Source organism: Zingiber officinale, chromosome 4B (assembly GCF_018446385.1).
Source record: "Zingiber officinale cultivar Zhangliang chromosome 4B, Zo_v1.1, whole genome shotgun sequence".
NCBI lineage: Eukaryota > Viridiplantae > Streptophyta > Magnoliopsida > Zingiberales > Zingiberaceae > Zingiber > Zingiber officinale.
In genome coordinates, this window is record NC_055993.1 from 126,995,539 (window position 1) to 127,007,782 (window position 12,244).

The 12,244-nt window shown below is 36.6% G+C and overlaps 1 protein-coding gene across 1 annotated transcript; it reads right to left on the bottom strand.

The window, feature by feature from the left end:
* Positions 1-131: 131 nt before the first annotated feature.
* LOC121976563 (villin-3-like) lies at positions 132-9,313 on the bottom strand. Its single transcript, XM_042528764.1, has 23 exons — positions 9,138-9,313; positions 7,880-7,981; positions 7,542-7,641; positions 7,296-7,364; positions 6,953-7,195; positions 6,677-6,854; positions 6,479-6,611; positions 6,240-6,402; positions 5,889-6,036; positions 5,684-5,784; positions 5,430-5,585; positions 3,787-3,855; positions 3,644-3,712; positions 3,258-3,395; positions 3,006-3,134; positions 2,572-2,719; positions 2,432-2,442; positions 2,201-2,341; positions 1,991-2,116; positions 1,840-1,902; positions 996-1,329; positions 702-904; positions 132-629 (listed from the first exon to the last, which is right to left on the bottom strand). The coding sequence occupies exons 2-23, from the start codon at positions 7,933-7,935 to the stop codon at positions 516-518; spliced, it is 2,892 nt and encodes a 963-aa protein (XP_042384698.1). The 5' UTR covers positions 7,936-7,981; positions 9,138-9,313; the 3' UTR covers positions 132-515.
* Between the last annotated feature and the right edge of the window lie 2,931 nt (positions 9,314-12,244).

Sequence of the window (12,244 nt, forward strand, 5' to 3'; positions counted from 1 at the left end):
GATGGTTAAGAAATAGATAAGTCTGATTGAGAAAGAATTTCATACCTACGTTTCCACCAGATTTTTTCAAGCCGAACAATGATTGAGAGGAGCAATGGGCCACAACTCAAACGGCAAAAAAGAAGTGAGCAGCTCCATAAACATTACCAAACAATATAAATTCACTAGTGCGTGCAAATTCCTACAATAACTAAGTAATTATGCTTTTACACTCGGCTTTACAAAATTCCTTCCTCCTCGATTGTACAATACTAAAACAATCTTCCGTTTGGAAAACATGTTTTTGCCTTTGGAAACAAATACAGCGAAGCAATAAAGACAGAAAGCTCACAATCAAGCTGTAATCTTTAAAAGAATAAGCTACAGATAGAATTTGGGGGAAACACAAAGAAGTTGGATCCCCTCTGCGCCAGATGATCATCAACTTGATGGTAATTGAAGGGATGAGTTTGAATCTTAACTGAGACTGTAAATAAAAGTAAGTCTTTGTCCCCCGAGGTTACTGCTTGTAGGCCTCAGAAGAGCTGAAGCGCTATTTTGAGTCTGTTTTGCTTCCACTTGGCCAAGTTGTAGAAACTTTCTTTTGTCATACCGAACTTTTCTTTAAACTCCACGGAAGATAAGTACGTCTGCAACCAGAACCAGATATTTTACATCCAAACATATTGCCAAACTAAATGGCTTGATGAAAGAGAATTCACCTCTCTCTTGGTCACATCGATATCTTTAGCAGGGTCAGCAGAAGTAGTCTTCAGGCGTTCGTAGGGGAAAATGAGCAGCCCTACTTCATTTTCAGCTTCACTTTCCTTTGCATCTTTTGTGGGAGTATCAATTTTGCTGCTCAACGGGGTGATGCTTCCCTTGGCATTTACCTCCAGTTTTGGTTTGTTGTTCTCAGGGCTCACTTTAGCATGTGAAAGTCAAAAGTATAATTGGGAAAAGCACAATGCATACTTAAGACCATGAAATACTCAAAAGAAATACTTCATGCATACCTTTCAATGATTTGGGGATTATCGACTTTGGTATCATTGTTTCTTTTGGGCGTTCAAAAGAAGCAGATATGCTAGAAATTGCAGATGATTTTGGTGCCACTTTTGCAGAATCCAGTAACACTGGTTTTGGAGAAGGTTTTCTTTGAGCTGGAGGAGTTGAAAGATTCCTAGAATTTGGATTCTCAAAGTTGGCAGCAAGTGCATTGAAAGCAGGAGATCTTCCTCTAACACGTACACGTTCTGGGCTGAAGGACATGCTTCTTGAGGAGCGCTGAGATTTGTCAGGAACAGTGGACCTCCCTATATGGGATGTTGGAGTGCGACGCTTGGGTTTCTGATAGCAAGTAAACATATCAAAAGTGTAAGTTTGTCATTCAATCACATTATATCAATCTTTTCTCACTTCAAGGTAATACAAAAGGGATTTCAACATTATGGAAAACCAAAACACCATCAATTAAACACAACAAGCAGTCTTTTCATAAGGACTCAACAGTACTCATAATCCCAAACAAGACATGTTTACGGTGGATGCTCACTGTTGAGGCCAAAATCTTCAAGGGTAAAATGGTTCAGATAAAAAATGGCTTTTGAGTCGATAGGGCAAACACACATTTCAACTTTTGAAAGTGTTTTCAATATTAGGTGTAAATATCTTCATCCACAAGGCTTCTTGCCTTGTTTTTCTGAAATACTACATGTTTTTTACGTCTCTGTTTGTCGCTATCACCTTTCTGTACTTAAAAACAGATACTGTATGATTAACAGAATAAGCTTATAAATCATTCTATTCATAAGACAATTGTATCGCCAGAGAAACCATTAGATAGGGTAAGGAAATTACTTCTGATAATGTAGCCCCATTCTTTACAACTGTCAGCTTCCTTTGAAATGAATTACCATGAATCTGCAATGAAGCAGAAGCGGAAATATTCCATTAGTACCACCTCCACACTGAGCCACACTTAACTCCAGATGTGAATGCAAGAGCTTACTGCTGATTTTGCATAGTCCCAGTTGAAGAAGCGAGTGAAAAACGGTGGTTCACATCCTTCCACAATTATAGATAGTGGTAGTTCTCGTGAGAGATTTTCCATAAGAAAATCTTTTTCTATAAATGTCTGTTAAAAAAAAAGATCCTGATGAGAAACTCAGGGTATCTGAACAAAGGGTTAAGGAGAAAATAAAAATGAAAGATTTCATACTTCTGCAATGCTTAAAGCTTGCTGCCGGAGTTTAGGGTCCAGGTGCTGACCAACCCAAACATATATGTCCGAATGACAATCCAGAATGAACATATCTTCAGTCATCAAATCATCTTGGGTGAAGTTGAAAATCTCAGTAACCTGCAACCACAATGCAATCATATTATCGCAGTTTCACTCTATATTACTGGAGATCCATTTTCAAGAAGGATACTACTAAAGAATACCTACCTTCAGGTTACCTTTGTTTCCCCCATATAAATAGAGCAAAAGTCGGTTTCAGGTACAGAAAAACTGAACTTTAGAACATCTGCTGAACAACAGAGAACATAACCATGTGGGAAAAATAGAAAGTACCTCTAACTTCCTACCTTTTAGGAATGAACATGAGAACAGGTGAGGATCATTTTCTGGTTCTTTTCCAATCTTCTGACTAGGAAATTCAGATTTTCCTCCAAGTATACTCCAAAATTGATCAATTTCCGTTCCCTCCTTTTGTGTTTTGGGCTGCACATTTGGCTGTAAAATTGGAGGTGTATGTCAATGAATATAAAGAAAATATACCAAAAGAAGTGTTCTTGGTCAAGCACTGAAACCAGACACCATAAAAATTGAGAATCCAATAAGCGTGGGGGGCAAAAAATAAAATTAAGCATATAAGGAATTAGTCAATAATATAAAATGCTTCTAGATTCCTTCATCTCAAGAGTTCATATGCGAAATTAAAGATTTGAGTGAATGGTAAGGTTTCCATCTCAAAGGCATAGTGAACAAAAGTCAACTGGACTGCAAGGCTATGTTTGACCTTAATTAGATCAAGCAGTCTCTCAACTAACTCCTGATCCACAGATGTAGTCAGGCTTCCGGACCATGTGAAAACAGTATTTCCACTGTGCAGTATGTAACAATAAGACGAATTCAAAGATGAAGCCACCTGTTAAAGAAAAAAAAGATAAATTTATAGCTTAAAGAACTTACACAATAAAAGGTAAATTGTATAATAAAGCATGCTTATATTGAAGTTTATAAAAAACAAGATTGCTTATGCTAGACTCACTGGTTCAACTTGAATTGCTTGCATATTTTCTGGCCCGGATCCTTGTACCCGGAAAAGTGCGATGCCTTCCTCTGAATATGTATCATCAACAAAGCTATTTTCCTCAACAAAGTTCTTGTATCCAGAACTAACCCCACCCTGTCAAGGATGAAACATGAAAAGATCAAGCCAAGTTTCTTAACCACAAAGTAGAACTACTATATGGAAAGGAACTCTTAATTGTTGTTTTCCCAAAAGCTTAAGGTATTAGAAAACACCCAATCTATACAGTTCTATCCTCAAGGATATGCGGAAAAGAAGACTGGCCTGGACTATCCCAATCCACATTTATATTGATAACACGAGCAATTTACTCCAAATGAATGGTGTTCTTTGAAGAATCAAACCTTGAAAACTATTAAGTGCTGGAAAATAGAGAAGAATTGTATAGGCTCCTTTCCTTCATAAAATCGAGCCTGAAGGAAAAGAGTGGAAAATTGTCAGTATTAATAAATGCAAACGGTGTACCATGTTTGATGAATAGATATACCAGAACAGCCTGTGACTTCAAATTTTCAACCAATTTGTTAGCAAGTGAGATCGCTGAAGTTCTCTCCTCCTGTAAACAGACACAACACTGTTCATTATGCTGCCAAGTATACTAATGAATTCCAGTTGTTTAAAATCAGTGTCAAACATAACCTTAGTTATAAGTTGTTTGTGAATTGAGAAGTTGCAGGTTGTCTATGAATTGAGAAGTTGCTAAAAAAAAGTAAGGGCAAAATTATTATATGGACCTTTTTAAGTAGTTTCTAAAATCCATTCAATTTTACCAGTTTTGAATCCAAACTGAACCGAATATCAGTATTGGCCTCTACAGATACCCAACAATGTATATGCAAGACTTTGATTAATTCAAACCTTCTACATTTTTTTTTTTAAAATGGAGTAATTCAGTTGAACAAGGGGGGAAATGTAGGTGATCTTTTGGGGGTAAAACAAAAAGGCAATGAGAGTGCTCTTTTGATGGTTCTGAAAGAAAGGGCATCCTTATGAGTTTTTTCCCAATAGATAATGAAACAAAACCAATGAGAGTGCCCCGTTGATGGTTCTGAAAAAAGGGCATCCTTATGAGTTTTTACCCAACAGATAATAAACTTCTCATGTCAACAAAAGGGATATTCAATTTGATTGTGACAACAATTAATTTGACCATCACCCTTCTGACCTTCAACAAAAATATGAGGAAAAGCTGCATTGTGCAGATTACATGCATATGTGAGAACATGTTACATATTATGGTTACTTTTGCTGAATATAAAGTTTCTTTGTAATGTTAGTCTAATAAACATGTGGAAAATAAGTTGGAAGAACATTTGAAATGAACAAAACCCTAATGGAAAACACTACACCTTCTCAATAAAACCCGTTGAGAGAAGCAGGCATGAACAAACGATAAGATAAATTTATGATCATGGAGTTCATCTATAGGCATTTAGTTGATTCATATATGTATTTGCAGGAGAGTCAAAAGGGTTTGTTCAGTAGGGAGACAAACAACATGGTAGTTTAAAATTTGGTGTCAGGTCGAATGGCACAACCAAAACATACCATGCTTATAAATTATCAAAATCTGATACTAGTTGACATGTGTATATTCACCTATGTTACTCGTGTTGATCATGCCAACACACGACACACTTCCATACGTGTTAAGGTGAATTCAAGTAATGGAAGAAGATTATTGAAGTTAACCATATACGAATTCATCTCAACACACGACACACATTGAAATAAAAAAATTATTTTAAAAACATTTTTAATTCAAATATCTCATTAAAATAATTTTATTAAAAGTAGAAATCTTAAATGCGTGAAAGCACATCTAAATTCATCTTGGCACACTTTACTAAATGTTAAAGTGCGCAGAACTTCAACATACTAAAGTATAGTATAATAAAATTTTAATTAAATTGACTATCTAATTGCAATAATGTTATTTTTAAAAAATAAAATAAGTGAAGAGTAAAGTCATCTAAATTCATCTCGGTACGCATCGAGCATTTAAATAATGGAATATATTTGTCATTTAGTCCTCTAAAACCAATTGATAATTAGAGCACCCAAACCCAACAAAAATAAATGAGCCAAGTGACTGCTAAGCAAGCTCAAAATTTCAAAATTAAAGATTACCTCATTGCTCTTTTTTCCTAACCAAGTACCAATAAGATTTTCATCTTTGATTTCACCAGGATAAGCATACTGGAAAATATAGCAATCCCCACTGAAGAATTTACACTGATCCGACGATGAAAGAAGATTCTTGTCCTTACCATTTATGCGCCAAACCTGTACATCATAGCAAATGAAAATTTTAGCATATATAGTGAGGGATATGTCCTGCAAAGAACAGACAGAATCTTTTTGGGTTAAAAAGTCAACAGCACTTGTAAATTGCCAGTGCAATCGATGTATGGCTGAGGTTCATCGTGAACAGGAGAAGCTTTGTCAAGACCCTTCACATTTAGTCCTTGTCGCTTAAGAAATGCTGCCAACAGAAGTAATAACCCCTTCATTGAAGTGCTTACTCTCAAACAAGAGCAAATAATGAGGGCAGAAATCCAATGAAATAGATCTTATGTTTGCACTAACCTGCAACTTTACCCCGACTCTCCTCAGACACAACCGCATCATTTTTCTGTGGCCATTGGTCAAACTTTGATCGAAATGTTACTGTCTCGAATCCCTCAATGATCCGAATCACACATGCATGTGGCCTGGGAGGTTCAAGTAGTAATTCCTGTGTAACATAATCATGTTAAGTGTAGAATATCATTAATAGGTTTCTGACTTCAAGAAAAGATTATATTATGGGACCAAAGGTCCCCTTGTGGTTCCTCTGACTTCTCCTCCCCTTAGTTAATAATCTTTTTGCATGTGAATAAAAAAAATCATAATTGCATAATGTTTTGGAGAATTAAAAGTTGGAGAAGAAAATCTCACATCAGCTGCAGAACTAGCAGCTTTCCTTTGTGCAAGGGATGTACTTCGGCCCATCCACAAATATATTTCAGCGCCACAATCTAACAAGTAACACTTATAAGTGTCTAACAATTTCCTTGTCAATGATTCAGCTTCAACAGGTGAAGTTTGTCCTTTGTCAACACTGGAAAGCACAAGATTTCCACATCAGGAATCAGTAACAACTAATAAACTGTAGGATTATTCTCATGTCAATTTACCATAATAACTTCATATAAGAGGAGTATGCCTTCCTATCACCTTCAGAAGCTACTTTCCTGGGTAGGGGAGCAAAACCTCCAAAATAACCCCAAAATTCTCCAGCATCAGCATCAGCCATCATCTTCCCATCCTCTGCTCAGAAAGAATTAGTGAGCAAATTTTCTATTGCCAACAACATATATACAGAACCATCTTACCAACAGCTGCCACCTCACACTTCCCTTCATGGTAAGTATCTTTGAGGTATTGCACAACTTCAAGAGCCTTAGCCCTTTCTTGAATTGAAGAATTTGATCCATTAAACTGGAATATCTTGGACGTAGTATCCAGGATGAATATGTCATCATGATTGAGAGATGACCGAGCAAAAGGCACCTGGTTACAATAGCAAATGCAGAACAAAATAAAACAGTAAAACCAAAATAAAATGTATTAAGTATTAACTAGTACATAGATCTAGAAGATCAACTTGCCTCCTTGACATTAACAACATGCTTTCCACTGCAAACAAATAAGCGTGTCACATGCTCATGTGCATTGATCTCTGTATGCTTAAACCCAGACGAAATTCCTCCTTGCTGTGGTATTATACATGGTCTAAAATAAGAAAGGAATTTCTCAGTCTCATGACCTTGTACTTCACGATATTGAACAGCACGTCCTCCAAGAGCTGCATCAAGCTCAATTGTTTTGATTGCAGCAGTCCCAGCTTCATCCTATTTATAAAAATAATAGATGAATTTTTTGAACAATCGTTGCCAATCTGTTCCTCAAACAAATAACTGAATTATATGGCTACAGTGACTTCCAACTAACCTGGCTAGTGTCTTTACCAAGCCAATAGTGAATATCATGTTGAAGAGAACCATTTTTAAGTGCAGTTGTCTGGCCAGATAATAAGTAGTTTTGTGAATGACCATGCTCATGCAACATATAGAAAGAAAAAGACATCAACTATTCAAGGATAAAAAATGCAGGCCTATGCAACTAATTTTCCTGTAGAATAATGCTAATTATTAACAGTAAAGAAGGCATCATCCACAAAGAAGTATTATTAGGTACCTTCAAAATCACATATGAATCTCCAGTGAAAAATTTTCCATGAGAGGAGCTTTCCATAAGGACTGGGCAAAAATTTTCTATCCTCCATATCTCTAGTCCACTGTGGGGGTTGTTAAGGAATAATTGACCAAGATATGCATATGTTGACTCCCTTGTTGGTAGGACTTTGAAATCTTGTGTGTTGGGCCTCCTTTTAAACACAACAATGTATTTGCAAAAACGAAAACAATGAGAGGCGACAGAATCTAAATAGACAGCTATGTTTTGCATAGATTTTTCTTCCTGTGTTCAATTATTTCAAAACAAATAGGACCATAAAAGTCACATGACATGGATACGCCTTTTGCCCAGCTCCTTGAAAAGCTGGATCCACATCTTTCAATGACACTGCCATCCTTGAAGGATTAAGTTTCGATGTTTTCAGCTACGAGAGGCAAATTCTGCAAAATTACATGCACAGGTAATTAAGCAATAATTTATTTTATATCTGAATGGAGAAACAAAATATCAACTTTTCTGTATATATATATATATATATATATATCAAAACTACGTCAGATTTTGGGTATCACTTGTTGATTGTAATAGTTGCCTTGAACGTCTTTGGATGTTTCACTAAACTGATGGTTAACGCAAACAGTAAGCAGCAATTGGCTAATCATGACAAGCACTAGTACGTTACTATGAGAATTTGCATGAGGCAACCACTTATAAGGATGTACTTGAAGCTTATGGTATAGGAATATCTTGAACCTCAGCAAAGGTCATGGCATCAAAGGTTGCTAATGAGGATAATTTATTTTCAATACCATAATGCTTCACCAAGTCCACTACTGAAAGTCAATTTCTTTGCATAACTTGTTTACTGTGATCAGGGTGCAGTCACAGAGAAAGCTGCTTGAGCAATAAATTGAGGTCCAGATAAGAATTTGCAATAAGGTCACTCCACTGAACTAGAACCAAAAGACCACAAATTATGTAGTCCCAAATAATGATAGGAAAACCATAACCAAAACGAAGAATCACAAAATCACAAGATCTAATGGAGAAAAATGGGCAAAACGTTTGGATCAACAACTTATTTAACTCTATCAGATATACATGGAGATCGATGCCGATCTGCACTATAAAAAACCTAAGTGCTCTAATATCATATCCATAGATCTTTCCGATCCACTGAACTTCCCGATCACCAATTTCAGAACGATCAACTACAATCTCCATATTATAATCCTAATTCACATAAAAAAATGTTCATGAAGTTGTGGTTTTAAAGAAAAATACAAACTAAGTTCTTCACAACAGTAATCCAGCAAATCACACCCTGATCACTCAAGCCATCACATGCCAAGCACTGATCCAGTTTCTTGCCTTAACAGAGCTCCTCGGCTTGTCCACCCCCATTTCCAAGACAGCCCAAAGATTTCCACTTAAACAAAACTAGATCGACCCCCGTGGCGGGGAAGTCAACTCAACGACTACGAAGGTAACAGCCACGAATCTCAATACCCACCAATTTTCCCCCTAAAAAGGAAAGGAGAAAAAAAACACGAAGTAAATGGCGACTGAAAAATCGAATTGAATTAGAAATCACACCCGATGCAGTTCAAATCCCGCGGCGGTTGGTCCGAATTCAGGCAGAGGGACGCAGGAAGACGACGAAGACTAGTCGATCGAACGATCGATCGCGGCGACGAAGCGAGACGAGAAAGGTCGGTAGAGGAGAGAAGGCGAGCGATGGTGTCCTGCGAGATTATCACCAGTGGAGTTTGAAAGCGAAGTGGGGCCCAGTGTCGCTCTGTAACCATTAATTAAATTTAATCTAATTATTGCATCTATAACCGCCGCATCCCCCTCCTCCTCCTCCAGTCCTCCTCCATGAGGGAGGAGGAGGCGACGATCACCGTCCACCGGGTGGTGACAAAAAAGACGCCACCTACTCACAGGGACGTCTGGTGGGGCCCCTGATCCCCGCCACCCGCCGAAAGTGATCATCCTACCGAGTCGGACACCTCACTAGGTGGAGGCGCCGCCACGGCACGGCCCCGCTCCATGGAACCAATGAGTGGCCTGGGTACAATATTTGGTGGAACTTAGAAGTACCGTGGGCTTCGAGATTGGCATTGTAGGCAATTATTCATATTTTGAAAATTTTTAAAATATATATATATATATATATATATATATATATATATATATATATATATATATATATATATATTTTCACGTCGGCCTATTGTTCGCCAGGTAGATTCTCAGGCATCTGCATTCTGGGATCCTATCGCTTGCCGGACAGGAAACGATGTCGCATGCTGACGTGCTTTCTCGGGATTGGAAAAAGAGTGTGAGTTCACCAAACGGTCCCTATGTCTGTGGGTCCGGTCCAGGTCACCAAGTGTCGCGTGTCGCGGCCCTCGTCTATCCATGCTGTGTCCAATCCGGCACGACACGATGCGTCCAACCCAACTTAGGCGCGGATACGAGACAGTGCCTAAAAAAAATATTTTATTAAATAAAATATAAATATTAATTTAAATGCTACTAATTACATAAATATAACAGTTGTAATTTCTTATTATCGTTAATAATTTTATCAAATATTATCATGTTAATAATTTTATTAATTATATTTTAAACATAACAGAAAAAATCTAGATCAAATAGTCTGATTAGGTAATATACATTTATATCTGTACCTAATAACAAAAACACTAGCACCAAACTAATCTGAGGTGATCAGTGGTGTATGAGGATTTTCGATGAGAGTGGGCGAATTTAATAAATTAAAATTTTAATACAACACAAAATATTTAGACATTGACTTTAATAATTTAATATAACATAAAATATTTAGGGTTTAGGGTCAAAGCTCCCCTTCTCCTTCCGTTAATGAAATAGAAAAAAAACAACTTATTCCTCTTGTTGTTATTATGGTTGGACAAAGGAAAAAAAGAATTGTTTGTAAAGAATTTCTTGCTTGAAAAGATAAAAGGAGTATTGTTACTTTTGAGAAAATTAGAGAGGATAAAATAGAGAGGAAAAAGCAAATGAGAAGAGCTTTACCTTCTTCGTTAGTAACCTCAACTAATTTCAGTGTACCCAGGAATGATACAAATATAATGAGGCAAGACAAAATAAGACTATTCTTTTTGTGCCAATAAAATCTTAAAAAAATGAAAAGAGGGAGAAGATGCGAGGACCGAGGGTTGCTCTTGTTGCTGGAAGAAAGCAACAGTTGATGTTGCATTTCTTGTTTGCTGGAAAATAGAAAGGAGAAGAAAAGAGAGCTCTTACGCTTAAAAAGAGAAAAGGAAAAAATATAGATTTAATGACATTAAAGAAGAGAAGGAGAAGAAGGAAATGTGGAAGAAGAGAAAGGGAAAAATAAAAGAGGGGGATGGACAAAGACATGGCGGAGTTGTTGTGTTTGTAGGAAGAAAAAAAGGAAAGAAAAAGTCGTTTTAAACCAATTGAATTTGTTTAAACCTTAAATTTGGTTAGGTCATAACTTGACCAAATCAACTTCAATTTAATCCCGATTTAAACCAACATAATTCTTATCTCTGTGTCTACCCATTGGATTTAGTTCGAATTTGATTTAATTTTAATTTAGTGTCCTCACATCATATTCTACGATTTAGTTCATCCGTTTATTATTATATATTTTATTTTTAAAATTTAAATTTAACATTCCAAGTAGCGATATTTCCTCGTAAAAGTGGTGTCAATGGATAGCTTAGGTCAAAGGCTTTCCAAATGTGTGATCAATTTCAATTTTTTTTAACAATGAACGGTGGCGAATTAGCTGATCAAAGTGATAGTGAGGTATAATATTAATTAAAAAAAAAACTTAGGGGGCGATCGCACCCTCCCGTTCCTACTTGGCTACACCCATGGGGCTTGTTAGGACACTCCGGAAGCTAAAGGGTGGGTGATTAGCTCCAATTGTTTTGTTGATGATGATTTAAAGTGGATATCTTGTAGCGAAGACTCACCAATGCTAACACTTGAATTTTACTTGGTATCCACCTCTTTGAGGTGACTAATCCAAGAGTCTACTCTCCTCACGATCTCATCTACAATGAAATCACTCATTCTCGAAAATAATTTGGAGGCGGAGAAGTTTTGTATAAGCTCGCAATAAAAATACAAAAAACACAAGAAGGTAAATACATAATACAATAAAAACCTTGCTTGCTTGATATCTTGTCACTTATAGATGCCTCTTGGAACTTAGAAAGTGTAGCAACACTTGTCTTCTATAACTTTAACCATTGGTAGAAGAATGTGTGTGAGAGATTTTTTAAGCTTTCGTAAAAAATCCTTTTCTATGGTTTACTCGACGCCTTTAATTGATTAAGTTTTCCCCTAATCGATTATCACGTCATTCGACCGTCCAACACATGCAGAACGACTTTTTTTTCGAACACTAGTCTATTGGAAAGTCATCCCAATCGATTTAGAGAGCCTTAATTGATTATCCAATCAATTATGTAACTCTCTATTCACTCGCAAAAAAATCTTAATTGATTAACTCAATCGATTAATCATTTTAATCGATTACCTCAATCGATTGTCTCTTCTCATGACAAAGCATTAGTCAATCGATTAGCAATGGCTGAATCAATTGGATCAATCAATTCAGCCTTATTTTTGTAAATTCCTCTTTATGAATCTCCTGGCCGTAATCGATTGGTCCAATT